Here is a 16022-nt window from a genome sequence, read left to right on the forward strand (position 1 = left end):
GTCAAATATCTGAATTCCGCCGATTAATTACGTCTCATTATTAGACTTCGTGTGTTTGGGTGCAATCATACAATCCGTGATTATACATCATTCACATTACGACCGACCCATTTCTTTACCCTCCATTGGACGTGCTGAAAGAAGAAGTGACGTGTTTTCATGTTCCTCTTTCTTCCTCCGTCGCTCTCATCTCGCCTCAGTTCTGTGTCTATCCTCGATATTCACGTTTCAGCGAGATCAACGCTGTAGCATCCGGAGCCGAACATGCCTGCATGTCATCTCCAATCTCAAATAACTTTTCTTTCCTGACAGGCACACTCACGCAGACTCCCAACAGAGACCCAGAAACACAGAGGACTGTCTTATTTTAGACTTCCAGTGCAGCCTCCGCGCTCTCACACTAACACATGCAAACTTCCCATAAAGACAGTTCTCATGAATGTTTTACTAGGTCAGCTCTTGAAGTAGCTGTGTTTTTTTTTCTTTTTCGTCACCATCCCTCCCCCCTCCCCCCCTCCCTCTCCCACTTTCTCCCTCTCTCTCAGTCCGTCCCTCTCTCTGTCTCCATCTCCTGTCCATGCTCCTTTAAGGACTTGTTTGTTTGATTCGCTGAGGCGGTACTAATCCTCGGCTTGTCCCTCACCTCCATTCAGAGCCTCTCTGATCTGTATTTTTAGATTGCCTCGCTTTTCTCCCTCTCTGTCAATGTGTGTTGTGTTTATGCACAGTGTACAATGTGGCGGAGCTGTGGAGCGTCCTGGTCGTAATGTTAGAACAGGCCAACTGAGCTGCTGGACATGATGCCATGAGGGATTTACACGTGTGTAGTTCTTCGTTTCGGTTTTGGTCATTTTTATTTATGGATTTTTGATTTTCATCCTGTCACATATTGTAAGATTTTACACATCCACTTCATCAAGCAGGTAAAGATGCATGACCATGAGGTTGTGAGCAACTCTCCGGTTTGATTGCAACTGAAAATTAAGGCAAATATTAAAGATATAATATGTAACAATTCTTCATTAAAATGTCTAAAAATGACAAACACCTGTGATATATTTCTCCGACTTGTGTACTTACACCATCTAAAATGTGATGTTTAATTTTGGTCACCTTTCATCTGCTTTACCCGTGGCTTTGCCTGACTTTGCTATCACATCCGGAGCAAATGACATGTGAATAAGGAAAAACCCAGTTAGCTGTTTTACCTTCCACTGTTTGTAATGATCAAATCACAATGGATCCAAAACTTTAAAAAATTGCCATATAAGTGAATAAGAGTCGCGTCAGGTAGATTTTCTGCAATAGTGGTGAACAACTCCCATGATCCCTCGCTACTTCCCGACATCATCACATTAGGTCTTTTGCTACTGTTTTGATTGAGAGACCCCAAGCGGCCGAGGTTAAATATTCTATGCCTGAATCCTCAGACAGTCTCCCAATGCACAGTCAATTAGTCGTTATGATTCCAGCTAATAAAGAAAATGCACATGGTAACTCTCTGGAGTCTTGTTTTCACCTTGAGGTGGTGACGTGTCATTGTTCTCGGCGCTTTTTGAAAAACTACAACAGGTTGTTTTTTATGCCTTGCTTTTCTTTTTGTTCACTTTATGTTAGGGGTTAAATTCGATGAAGGAAACACAGTGCATCTAAAAGCTGTGTGTAACAGTGCAGAGAGTGTAGAGTGGATCCTTGAGTAACTCTGGTGAGGACAGGATGAGTCACCGACTTCATGTAAATATGCACCTTGAGTATTGTGACAGTTTTGGAGTTGTCAAAACAAGTTTCCCTCAGTCACCTTCACACAAACCACTTAGAAGGAGGAAGATTTGATCGACAGATCAAAAAGTCTCTTTACCCTTGAAACCAACAGGTTCCTTCCAGGGATTTGAATCACAGAAGTACAGTGTATGCCTGCGTCTCTGTGCCTGTACGTGTGGACCAGAGTGTGTGTCCTCCTCTGTGTTACACCGCATCCTGGGTGATTAAGATTTTTTTGCAACTGTGCATGCTTATTGTGGTTCCCGGCCCTTTCTCTGTCCACTGCTGTACGTGGTTGGGCATGTAGGTCAGGCATTCCATCATATCATTACAGTTTAAAATACTGCATGGGGGAATTCCTGAGCTTCGCTTCAGGAATGTCACTGGCACATTTGTCTGGAATGCAGTAAACTGATTTTGCTCCAGGATGTGAATTTCCGAATAAGCGTTTCTTTTTATGAGGATAGGCAAGCAGGCTAAACCTACTGAAGGATATTTCATGTTTCCTTCTGCAGCGGGATCTGCTGAAATGACTGAAAAACATCCAAGGTTGATTATCTTAAATGAGCATTCAGGAAACGCTGCATTTAATTGAGGGGAGTTTTCAGAGGCACATTTTCATCTAAGTGCCACGGTGAAGCCACTATGTGTGATTAAGACCTTACATTCTAACAATTTATCCCGACAAATTAGAAAACAACTGAAGGTGCAACATAAAATCTTGCTAATTGCCCTTGTTTTTAATTGAAGTCTTTCTCAGAAGCCACAATAAGGTACGACTCTTTCTTTGTTCTTCATTGGAGCAGTCTGAAAATGACAGAGCACACATGCTTCATTGTTACTTGGTCACTAAATCAACTGTGGCCCCTCAACAATGGGACCACACGCACTGCACCACCCCGTACAGCTGAGCTCAGTCATTAGATAAGGACCTTTCCCAGGTAGATCCATCACAGTCCACCTCAATCTCTGCCCAAGCTGAATGAATGAAACAGTTCTTCCACGGGGAGAAAGAGAGAGAGCATTGTGGCTCTGTAACTTGGGCCTTTTGTGACAACGTGCACAGAGGTTAATACATCCATTGTGGCCCAGGCCCATGCTTGTCTAAGCCTGTCCCACGCAAGGTGGCAATTAGGCCGTGTGTGTGACTCCCCTATCCCCCTGACAGAGGCCTGAAGAGGGGGCGGAGAATGCGATCATTGTCTACCAATTAAACCAGAGGAGGGTTCTCCTTGGCTTTGCCCATTGTCTGAGCAGGATGTGGGAGGGGCTGTCACGGTCAGGTCTGGTATCACCGGGCCAGAGTGGCAGGAACCTGATCCAGGGGCGAGCCTGGGTCATCCTGTCCCTCCCATGCACCCTCCTTCCTGCGGCTCCGGGCAGCAGTGATGCAAACAGAGGAGCCTCTGTGCTGGAGGTGCAGGGACACTCGGCCAGGTCTGCTGCTGCTGGGAAGATCGTTCACAAAAGGAGGGCTAGTCTGAGGTAAAACCCATGTCAGGTATGACATACGACAGGAGAGGAGGTTTTCCTATTTTTCAGTTTTACACCTGAGAATATTATATCATCCACAAGTGTTTATCTTTATCCCTTTAGGTTCGTGACAAAGCAGCTTGAGTAGATACAGACAGTTTCCAGTAACAACTGTCTTCCCAATGAACCTGTCAACCTGCGCGCTTGAAGGGAAACTCGCAAAGAAAATATGAAAAGATAAAAAAATGTCATATTCTCTTTGATGCTGCATTGTGATTATAGAACTGCATGTGTGTGTAGAAGGTTTACACAGGAAAAGAGATTTACACATTATAATATATAACGTGTTTATCATCCTCCCAAAGGCTGATTTGAAATCACAACCTCCACCTAGTGGCGCTAGAGGGAAAGTAATCAGCAGGATATCTTTTCTGGGAAACCATGAATATCTGCAGTGTAATCGATGTTGAGATCCGGATTTTTACTCTAATACGCTAATGGAAATAAATTAAACGTTAGGGAATGATTCATGTATTCATTTCATGTATTCATAGTGCTCAATGCATTTTAACAAATACCAAGCATGTCGACCTGCTGGTGACACGAGGAAAAGTCAGAGGATCGTCAGAGTCAGGAGGTTTTACACCCCCGCAATCCATGAATGTCTGTACAAAATGTCATGGTGATCCATTCAATAGTTGTTAAGATATTTCAGTCCAGACTAAAGCGTCGGACTCAACAATCCCCAGACCCAGGGCGTTAATGTGGCTAAAAAAATACAACACCCACCGAGTTTGAATGTTATAGTGCAATGTATTGTGCAATGTTATTAAGCTTTTCCCGAAATGGTACACGAACAAAAAGGAGAAATGCACCGACAACACATCATCATCATTACAGGATGATGCATTGGGACACAGTCTGCCGTGGCATTAAAGGTCACATTGCAAAATGCGGCCGTCGCATGATGATGCATGGACGCTGATACGCTCTGTGAACAATAATAATGCGGAATAACTCCTGAGAATATCCCGCTCAGATTCGTACCTTTTTACATTTGAGCATCATTTACCGCACTTGAAAATGTGTGACGAGATCCGAAATCTGTGATTCCTTCCAAACACAAATGAACTTTATTTATCCCCCAGTGGCGTGGACCTGCTCCATCCCACTTAGCTCTTACACAAGGATAAATGCAACCCTCCGAACTGTTTTTCCAGCGGTTCCACCACTTCCCCCTTCGCCGCCGTCACCCACTCATGACCACAACGACATCGCTCAGCCACCACTTAGCCTCTGATAGATGGTTTCTATTTAGGAAATGGCATCTGACCGCAAACCATCGAGCACAACAAGACTGTTGACAGGTTTAAATAGAAAAGTTCAGCAGTGGGAGAAACAAAGCACAAACACTAGCGCCTCGATATGGGCCCCCCCCCACCCACCCCGTCTGCAAAATAGCTTTCTGGAAAGACTCTTTTGATTGCTTTCTTCGGGTTGAGGCATCGAAGTTCTCGGTTTTATGTAGTGAGGTTTTCACTCTGTGCTGTGCAATCCATTTTGGGACGGTGAAGAAAAGCGGCGTGGAAAATAAGTGACAGCCTGCTAAAATTAAGCCGTTCCTGCTCCGAGCTGAGTGAAGTGATGGATGAAACGCAGGAACTTGGAACTTTTAGCACTCGACAGAACAGGTTGTCGCGACCCCCGAAAGCTTCTCAGGTAATTAATAAACACATTCATTAGGGAGGATAAAAAAAGACAGCGTCGCTAAATCAAACGCTTTTCTATCATCAGTCATGTGCTGCGGGAAGATGGCATTTTAACAAGCCTCACTCTGAACTAATTAGGGGAAAATGGTACCAAGCCTTTCATGCCGTTATGGCTTGTTAAGGATTAAAGTCTTCAGGGATAGTCAAAAATAAACGACCGCCATGGTCCTCTGTGGATCTGCTGTTGTGTGTGTACATGTGTGTGTGTGTGTGTGTGTGTGGTGGTGGACATGTTTGCATCTGAAAGTCTTTATCTGTGTTTGTGGTGTGTCCACGCTCAGTTAGAGTAAACACAGATGGGAAAGGGAACAACAGGTCAGCCGCCACGTGTGTGTGTGTGTGTGTGTGTGTGTGTGTGTGTGTGTGTGTGTGTGTGTGTGTGTGTGTGTGTGTGTGTGTGTGTGTGTGTGTGTGTGTGTGTGTGTGTGTGTGTTTATATATTGGGGCTGGAAAATTGTCATAATTAGTTCTAATTGGGTTTTTTGCTGTTGAGCAATCAATTAATTTCTTACTGGTCTCCACCACAGACCAGTGTGTTGGACAGACCTGTGAGCAGAGCCTCTCAGTAAAGAATCCCAATTAAAAAAGGCGTGACTTAGATTTTGGCAGGTACAGTATTTCAGTCTTATTCTGGCCCAGTCATCTGCCAGTTCCCACTCAAGGAATCTGCTTTAAATTGTATCCAAGAGGAATGTGTATTTTCTCCCTTCAGCCTTTGATAACCTCAAATTTATTTTATGACTTGTAGAGAACCCGCAACAATCCTAAAACACAGTGTTGCTTCAGCTTTGAAGAACTTTCCAATTAAACTGTATGTGTTCGAGCTTTAGACATGTCAGCATCCAGCCTTTCTTATTTACCCGTCATGTTTCAGATCACAGTCAAAAGCAGAGAACAAACAAAGAGACTAAGGGAATTCAGACTGTTGAGCTGTAGCTGCTTTCTGTATCTGAGTTTAAGGGGGTCTGCTTTTTTCGCTAACCCTGCAGTTTACTGACACTCTCAGACCGGGAATGTGTTCCCCTCCTCTCATCACTTTTAGCTTATAGTACGTGTGGTGCTGGCTACCAGGGCTTGTTACCCAGTGAGATGAAGACTCTTGGCAATGCCCATTGATTTTGTGCACAGGCAGAAAGAAAAACTCACAGACACATGCAAGAAAAGCTCTTAAAATCCCCCACTGATCCCAAAAGGCCCAGAGCCATCTAATTTGTTTTCATTACTGAAGTAATGTCGGTCTTCGTGGACTTAGTTGATCCTCTGTTGCCTCTCTAAGAACAAAAGTGTCAAGGTGGATGCCGTCTTCTTACTTTTTCCCACATTATACAGTTGAACCTGGCTTTTGGTTCTTTGAAGCTTTAGTCCCCCCCCCCCGTCCTGACCTCCCTCCTTCTTTCACAACTTCTGGAGCTGTGAGGGATAGAGACAACTGGTCGGGGCTTTCTGGAGGAATTTCCTGTTGGGATAAGTGCTTCCCATTCATGAGTATCAGTTCTTTCTTCTATGTAAGAAATGATCTTCTTGACATTCTTTTAAGTGGTCTGGTGACTAACTTGTGATGGTGTGGGGGAGGGGACAACAACCTACATCACCCTGCATCTTCTCTACATCTCATTTAATGGTGAATAACCCGGCATGGACGGACAGTTTGGAATAGCTGTCAAAAGTCCTGGCGATGTTTTGGGGACAGGTGGCTGGTTTTAAAATCGACAGCTCCAGTGTAGACAGATTTGCTCTGGGAAGCTGTGAGAGGGAAGATTATTGTTCTAAACATACCCGAGCTGGTGCATTTGGACACGTAATCACTGTTGACCTAAGAATACCCTTGATGCCTCTGTATGTTCTGCATTAATTCACAGTTCACATTCTGTGCAAAGCCTGTCATGAATCGCGCACCCCGTGAAGGATTGCCTCAGACTAGTGCTATTGAAAACGCTTAATCCTCTGTGGATGGATATGTAAATTCTGAAGTGTGTTGCTCTGTGTTGCTGGAACACTCCTGATTGTTGGGGATAAACGGATGTGCACAGTGTTTGTTGTTGTGGGTGCTGGTGTGGGAGAAAGGCAGCGAGACAAAAAGAAGGTAGCCGGGAGCATAAAGACCTGTCCCATCCTTCAACTACACAAGAATATACAGTATAATCCCCGCAGTGATCACACACATTACATACGGTGCTTTCTTGAAAAACAGCTTCTTTTGAACCTATACAGTAAACACACGTCAGAGCTCAGAACTGTTTTCTGTGCATTTGCATCCCTCATCTTCACCACGTGTCATCTACTGATCTACTAATGCCAGAAGTCTTTATCGGTCCGTGTGTGGCTCACATATCTTGAGAAACATTCATTTTATCGACTTCACACTCTGTATGTGTATCCTTAAGGGCCCTATGAAGTGCAGTGTCGGATTTGGACAACGCATTCACGATAACAGCCGTGTTCACGACAACAGCGCACACCGATTCTCGAGCTTCACCAAACTTTGGATAAACAGGAGGACAGCTGTTTGTGCAGCAGCGCTGGTGCAGCATCAGGATCCTGCAGACTGGGTCCTTACTTGCCGCAGCTCAATTGAATGCGGGTCACTTTTACAGTTTCAGAAAGAAAGCTGCAACCACAGACCAAACGAACAGCCCATTCCAAACAGAACGGGCACGGCACTAGTTATTTAGTGAAGAACTGAATTCCCTTTAATCTAACGTGTGATCAATTTTGTAGAATTTCTGTAGATTTGAGTTTGTTCTCTTGTATAATTTATGACCTCTCAGGGGGGTTTTCTGTGTTTGTCTTTGAATCTGCAGAAAGAGACGCAGTCAAAACCCGCCAACTCTTTCTTACTGATCGTTTTATGCTTCTATAATAAAGGTGATGTAACAGGAAATGAGGTGAGAGAGATGTGAAATTACCAAAGTCCCTGCATGGCCAGACTTCAATCTCATTCACAATTCTTGGTTGGCGCCTTAAGGCAGAGACGCCTTAACAGTGACAGTGGAGCCGAGTATGAATCCATTTGGATGTGACTATTGATCACACCGAGTTAGACCAGTCCGCGCTTCGTATACTCCCTCTTGATGTTAAGTTGTTTTAACTGTCACAGAAACTGTGAATTAAATGCAACTGAAAAGCAGCTGTCATCAAACGTTGAGTCTATTGGTATCAGAAAACACATCTGAGAGCCACCAGTGAATTTGCTTCTGGAGTGACGAGCATGCTGATACCAATGAGATTTGCAGTATTTTCATGCATATGACAAGTGCGCTCACAACTCGGGGTGGAGCCCGTTAAGATGAATGCAGGGAACGGATCCCAAAAGACCAGATATAATTCTGCAGCTTTGCAATCAGGTCTTCACAGTGATTTCAGGTCTTTAAACAACTGTGCACGATGGAGCGTTCAGCCCAGGAGAACACGGCTGAATGTGTCAAGCCAGTCAATTAAGCCAAGCCAGAAAAAAAAAAAAGAAATCACAGTAAATTCAGAAATAGCTCAGAGAGGAATGGGAGGCAGAGGAGATCATGAGAAGAGGGAACTTCAATTCCCGGACGAAATAGCGTGAACATGGGGGAATTATTTGATCCATACACAAATCCTACACGTTGACCAGGACAATTTTGGCAACGTTACTGAACACTAAACGCAACCTCAAGTCTGAAACTCAGAAAACCATCAGTCAAACGGACGCTTTCCACCTACGTTATCTTCGCAAGCCCTTCTTAGTATCCTCCCAAAGCCGGAGCACATGATGCTCAGTTTGCACAATGATATTTAGGTTGAGATTTAAACTCAACTCTTCCCCCGAGTCAGATCTGATGTGTCCAGATGATGCTGTCACTTGCTGCATCTTGATATATCTCGACCTCATTAAAAATGAATTAAAACCCATTATCTGTTTATTTTTCACTGTTGTACTGTTCAGTTAATATCTCACAGTAAAACACAGCACTGTGTTTTGGGGGAATAGCGTCGCTCACAAGCAAAACACCTGCTGAACTTTTACAAATTAATATTCTCTCAGAGATTTTAGGGATTGTGACCCAACTCATTTTAAATTTATGAAGAATTATAATGTTAATGTACTTAATATGTCTCGGGGAGTTAAAAGGGTTTTAAAATACTGGCAATCAAATTTCCATTGCAGCATTTATTGTTCTTTATATTGAGGTTGAGCAAAAGGTTTATTTGCCGATCCCCTTTCAGTAGTTACTGTATATAGTCTTTTGTGTGTTATATCTCCAGCAGTATCTGTGTAGTCTGTCTTGTAGCAGCACTATACACACAGAGGGTAGTTAGAGAGCAGCAGGGCTTTGCAGACCCATAAGCCACAGCCTGATCCCTGACATATACAGACAGGGACTCCCAGCCATCTGCCGAGATGACACAGTTGGATAGGCACATTTTCTCTTTCTCTCTCTCTGACTCTCAATCGTGACTCAACCTCTCTCTCTCACACGCACACACACACACACATATACAATTGTCACTGGTTCTGAGGATTTTCTGTCTGTCATCTATCTCAAGGGTTGCCAGAGAGCTCTGGTGGTCACAGATAGTGACTTAGCCCACAGCCATGCAGCTTCACTCAAAGCCGAACATTTAGACTCCAAATTCAGGGCCTTAGTTTGAGCCTGCAACTTTTAATATGAACAGGTCAGACAGCCCCAAAAAAGGGTGAGTGAGGGAGCTGGTGGTAATTTGAAAAGAAGGAATTACGGAGATAAAACTGAATGAAATGAGAAAATAGAGAAAAGAAAACTATGATTTAGAAGAGGAAGTTAAGTTGAGGGGCTACACTATCCTTGTTTCTTTATCCATATCTTTATACCAGTATTACCGTTCGTAATTATTGCATTGAATTTGATGTTTTATTATGGTGTGCTAGCATGAAGGATGTACATACGTATATATTTAGATTCTGTGTTATGCAATGCATTTGACCCATTTCTTTTTGGGATTGCAAGACTTTACAAAATCATACATCTTCCTCTGGTAATACATTAAAAAAAAAACCTGTAGAGACACATACACACAGGAAGGAAGACAGATCAAAAGTAATCGTATAAAGAACTATTACATGTCGATAAATTGACTCAGGAAAACACACAACTCACAATAAATGAGACAGTAGAGAAAAACAATTATATTTATCAGTGCAATTAAACACAACGATCTTATATGTGTGTGTTGCAGCCCCATGTTTCGCAGCAGTTTGTTCTATTTACCACTAGCAGTGCTGTAGAGTCATGTTTGCATGAGCAGGGTCCCTTTATTATCTAGTATACGTGTTTTATTAGAGGTGATATGAGTCACATTCCTGCAGACTGCTGCATAGTGACGGTCAGTGGCCATAACAGGGAGCAATGCAGCAAAAGATACAAGGAAATAAACTACAAACTGATGTGCTGTTGAAAGCAGGTCTATAAACTTAAAAATTATTTTAATTATGTATTGGGAAATCCATTCATCATGTTTAAATTAACTAACTGTGTTGGTGAGAAACACCGAATTGAAGTTATGACTTTTTGCACAGTATATAATGAACTGTTTCTTCTTCCAGTGTTTAATGTATAATGTATTACCCTCAGAGTGAAACTGCCTCCATAATATCACGAGACGCTCTCTCTATCTTTTAATGCACATCATTAATGTAACAACACGACTCCCCGGGGCACCCTGCTCTGATAAGGGATCAATCAATAGACATCTACACCTCTAAACTTGCACGTACTGAATATTTCATGCAGCAGAAAGATGATCATTGACAGTGGTGCACCGTCTTCATATTCACTGCACATCTCTCCCACCTCACCAGTCTCTAATAACTCCGAAAACTGAAGCACCGACTCAGGCCAACCGTCCCTCTTCGAGTCAAGTCTTATTACCAGAATTCTTATGATAATATCGCCCATGCAGCTTCCCACACATGCAAATAGGCTGCTGTTCCCTCCAGTCTCTCACACTGCGTTGAAAATAGCTGAGACTAGAACACAACTTGTGTAACATTGATTTGAAATTCAATCTAGACAACTACCTTAGGGCCCTGGGCCAGTTCTTAGATCCCTCTCCGATACCGACGGTGGAGGAAGCAAAGGGGCTGGCGTGCATGTGGGAAAACAAAGAGAAATAAGCAGACAGAGTCAGGAAATACACACAAACTGCTTAGATACTCACACAGTGCTGCTGTGTGCAGGTGTAAATACAAGCGCACACACACACACACACACAGCAGCCTTGACAGTCATTGCCTGTGATTTCTCTGATACTTCTGCATGTAGTGCTGGTGACAGACAAGCACCCTCTGACACAAAGCATCAGGCTGAAGAGGTTTTTATCCCCGGATCTTTTATCTGGTCCACTTGTCTGTCACCTCGAGAGGAGCTGTGAGTATTCCCCAAGGTGCCATTTAGCCATGAGGGTCCTGAATATATCACACTGATCACTTGCATTCCTCCAAAACAACTTATACACACCAAAAACTCTTATCCTCAGCAGAAGAGAAATAGTAATCAGTGTGGAGAGGAGGGAAAACAGTTCACAGTCTCTTGTCTTTGTGATATGGTGGAAAAAAAGTTGTGAGAACAAAATAAAAACAAACAGGTGGTTGATGGGAAAATTTGATTCGGGAAGAGAAGAGCAATGGAATGTGGGATGGGATTGATTCAAATATAAGTGGAAGGAGAAAGGAAAGGGGGAGAAACCTCATGCTTGATAATTGGTGCTAAGTAGGATGAGGCTGGTGAGAAGTGATTTCATTTAGCTGCATGGGAGCAGAACTGGTGAATCAAATCAGGTTAGAAAATATAAAGGAGGATCAAATATTCTTGGATTTTCTCCTCCAAACCAGATTTCCAGGAACAGAAACCTACATGCAAATACATTCTCTTGTTATTCTCCTCTTGTAATCATATGACTTTTTACGCGTGGGCCAATGTCATCAGCCTCAGTAAATGTGACTTGTTAGGCTCTGAACAAGTGAAGCCCAAAGGACACATTAGAGCACAGTTGACAACACTCTGCCTTGTTAGTCACATGCATTTACATGGTTAATGGGATTAATTGCAGGTTTGTGACTTGTTATGATTGACTAGATGAGCGCGCTACGCTAATGCTGCATTCACGTCGTATCAGAGTCAGCGGAATTATGGTTTTTGATTGTGAACATGATGATTTTTCTGAAAACTCGAATACGTTGTTCTGTGTCTTTGTGGATGTGATGTTACAGTCTTTGTAAATGTTGTCGCAATGTTAAAGAAAGTGGAAAAGATTCCTGGATTCCGTTCAGTTGTTATCGTGTAATCTTGCTAGCTATCAAGCAACGATACAAACCAACCAACAAAACTAGTTCCCTAAATTTACTTGATTGTTTCATCATGATCCATAAATTATTCCCTGGGAAAATGTGTAAATATCCAAAAATAAATTTTTAAAAATCACCTTGCAATGTTAAAGATCACCCTGCATCCTTCCACTGAGTTTCATGGTAATCTGTCCAGTAGTGTCATAAATGACGTGGGATTTTTCTTCATTCATTACTATTAGCACACACACACACACACACACACACACACACACACACACACACACACACACACACACACACACACACACACACACAGAGGGACAGACAGTAACAAAGACTCCTGTCAGTGGGGGGGCTAAAATCTGATGTGTATTACCAATAGATGACAGATCTCCCGTGTGTCTCTCTCTCTCTCTCTCTCTCTCTCTCTCTCTCTCTCTCTCTCTCTCTCTCTCTCTCTCTCTCTCTCCGTCTCCCTCATTAAAAAACTAACTCAGTGGGAGCTGTTATGTTTTCTTTTCGTTCTATTTTTTACCTGCAGCTTTTCCGCATAACGCCTGCGTTTTCCTGCCATCTTACCCCCTAAACCCTCAGCACCTGTCTGGGAGAAACAAACACCATCATCATTCAGCGTGCACGTGTGACGAGAGCTGCCAATTTGCTCTCATTAGCTTCATTTCCAAAGGGTGAAACGGAGGCGTTTAGCACCTTGATTTTCTCTCGGCGGGTTTGTCTCTACTGCCCTCTCTCTGTCAGCGACATGTACCGTTATTCTGACTGTGTGAGAGTGCATGTGCGTGTGTGAGAGGAGAGAGAGAGCGATAGAAAGAAAAGAGGAGTGTGCATGCATGAGTCTGGGCCACAGCTGTTGTGGTGCTCCCCCTCCCCCCTCTCCTCCCTCCCCTCTCCCATCTTTCTCTAATATAACCCTCCACTGTGCAGGTCTAAGCTCATGAAAAAGCATTAAATCTGCCAAGTCAGCGCAAACTGAGTCCACATAGGCATGCAGTTCAGTTTCATTGCTTCACACACACACACACACACACACACACACACACACACACACACACACACACACACACACACACACACACACACACACACACACACACACACACACACACACACACACACACACACACACACACACACACATTCTGCTGAACAGTATGTTTGCTGTAGCCTGATCACACGCTGCTTCAGATAAAGGAGCTTTTATTATCAAGGACACTCACTGATAAAGGAGGTGTGTGTGTGTGTGTGCGCACAACTGTGAGGGGAAATTTCATAGCATGTGTGTGTGTGTGTGTGCGTCCGTGCATGTGTTGCAGCCTTTCACATCACAAACCTGCTATTACCTTCATTCAAAATTCTGAGGAGCTTCCTCCCAGACAGGAAATTGCATTTCACATCCTGGTGACCATGGCAACCAAAGCTCGTAATGCCTGTCAGTCAGGTTTATGTTACATCTTTTGCATAGTGGAAAGGGAAGTTAGGGTTCATGCATGGTCAAATACTAAATAAATACTAGTACTCAATAATAAGTAAATTCATCTTTATAAGTCAAGGAAGCTTTGTTTTATGCAGAGAGACAGTCTCTCTCTCTTTTGCTATCTATCCATGCAGTGTACTTTAATAACGTAGAAGTTATTATTTACAACTCAGAATGTGAAGAAAATGTTCTCATTGTTAAAATTGCTTCTTTTTGTCACTTTTATTCAGTAACCCTGATGATCTACTCTTGCGAAGGCACCTTGATCGCAGCATATTTGAATTATAACGTCACAGGTGCTTTGAGTGCTAGGGCTCATAAGATCACCTTTAATTCCTCTGTCCACATAGAAGCTTTGATCCCCCTGCCCCTGAAAATGTAAAAAAACCCCACCATAAGTCCCCTCCTCCTCATCCTGGGTGGGAAAGACAGGATCACAAAGGCAGCAATTGATTTGCCTGCGAGTGGCGGTTTCTCTGACATGTAAAAGAGTAGGAGGGGAGGGTTTTTTCTTTTGTCTGTGGTTTGACTCTTGGAGAAAAAAGGGAGACGGACGAGAAGAGGAGGGGGAGAGGAAACTAATGCACCGCTACACACTGGAGTCCAATCCACGCTAATGGAGTGGAGGAGGGGAGGGAGGATAAAGGAGGGCAGAGAGGGAGGGGATATGGCAGCAGGTTGGAGCGTGTGTATGTGTGTGTGTGTGTATGTGTGTGTGTGTAGGTTTAGCTGACTTTGTGCAAGTAGAACAGTTATAGCAGGTTGTTATGTGAGTGTGAGAAAGAGGAAACAAACGTGTGAATGTGGAGAGATAATATCCTTCTGCCAGACAAGAAGAGAGAGAGAACGACCAAAGAGGCTTCGAGCGGCCCCCTGACTCAGATCCATGGCTTGCTTGGCACATTCACATCTCCTGGATGTCTGGCTGTGTGTGTTTGTCTGTGTGTGTTGGTGTGTGTTTGGCGGGAGGAACAGCAGCATGTGAGCAAGAGAAGAAAAAAAAAATCTCATCCAGCTTCCCCCTCAGCTGCCTTGTCCAAGCAGGCTTTGGCCTCATGCGTCAGCTCGTGTCCCAGAAAGAGATGCTGGGATGAGTTTCACGCTGCAGGGAACACAAATTTGATGAGAGCTGAGGAGATTTGATCAGACGGGAGCAGAAATGTCTCAAACTTCAAATCAAACACATTTGATTTGAGAAATAGAGGTGAATGTATGGAGGTATTGTTTTGAGTTGCTTTCTGACGTGGCAGTAGTGAAGAGGGATCTGATACAATGACAGAGCTCCAGCCCTTTGTTTAAATTCACATTTTCAACTAGCTCATATTTCAGTCCTCAGCTTGAAATAACTTTCAGTTTAAGAGGAATATAAATACAGAAACATAAAAGGCTTTTAACTCATAATTCCATATTGTTCCCCGTGAAGAACCTCCTAAAACTTGTGATGACAGACGAATTTCTCATTTCCATGCACAGTTGTGAACAATTTTCCTTACTTGGAAATACGGGTTCATTACAACACAGATCTGTATACAAAGATCCTGTGTTTAGCGTATATACAAAGAAAACATGGAAAGGAAAGAGATACAAAAAGTTTCCTGCTGATGTTCGTTGTTTTCTTCGTCTTTCAGGCAGACCCGGGAGCAGGAAACACCTCCAGACTTCTTCTACTTCTCCGACTTCGAGAGGCACAACGCTGAGGTCGCTGCTTTTCACTTGGACAGGTGAGTTTTGCCAACTTTTTCTAATCCCCCCCCCCTCTCTCAAAAACATAGAGATCTCTCGTTGACTCATCTGTTTTTGCGTTTTTAATTCATCCTTCACGGGAAGAATGACGGGTCACACCCGACGTGCTCGTTCACACAGACAGCGACACTTTAACCCCATTATAAACTGGAGGTGTGCCATAATAGACTTAAGCTGTGAAAATTTGAATAGGATTATAAATACGCGAGGGATTACCTAATACACAGAGAGCTGGGAACATCTCCTCCACTTGCTGCTGAGTATAATGATTTTCACATGATCCTTTTACTCTAAGGACGAGTTAAAAAAAAACAACTTCTCAACAGCGAGGAATACTAAGAAGCGTCAAATATGATGGTTTGGGATTCTGGGGGAGGATGATAAATGGACTGCAGGTCATATCAAGGTCTGCTGAGAGCACGGTAATTGTACTTCACACGTACACAGTCTGTTAGTTGAGGTCAGTGGTTTGTGTTTGCATGGGCAG

General features: G+C 43.3%; 1 protein-coding gene across 1 annotated transcript in view; it reads left to right on the forward strand.

Moving 5' to 3' along the window:
* The window catches only part of LOC118123405 (extracellular serine/threonine protein kinase FAM20C), a 35303-nt gene that overhangs the window by 13947 nt on the left and 5334 nt on the right, over positions 1–16022 (forward strand). Inside the window, exon 4 of the mRNA XM_035180774.2 lies at positions 15421–15513. Coding sequence (XP_035036665.1) covers positions 15421–15513 — 93 coding nt within the window. The remainder of the gene's footprint in view (positions 1–15420; positions 15514–16022) is intronic.

This window comes from Hippoglossus stenolepis, chromosome 16 (assembly GCF_022539355.2).
Source record: "Hippoglossus stenolepis isolate QCI-W04-F060 chromosome 16, HSTE1.2, whole genome shotgun sequence".
Taxonomy (NCBI): domain Eukaryota; kingdom Metazoa; phylum Chordata; class Actinopteri; order Pleuronectiformes; family Pleuronectidae; genus Hippoglossus; species Hippoglossus stenolepis.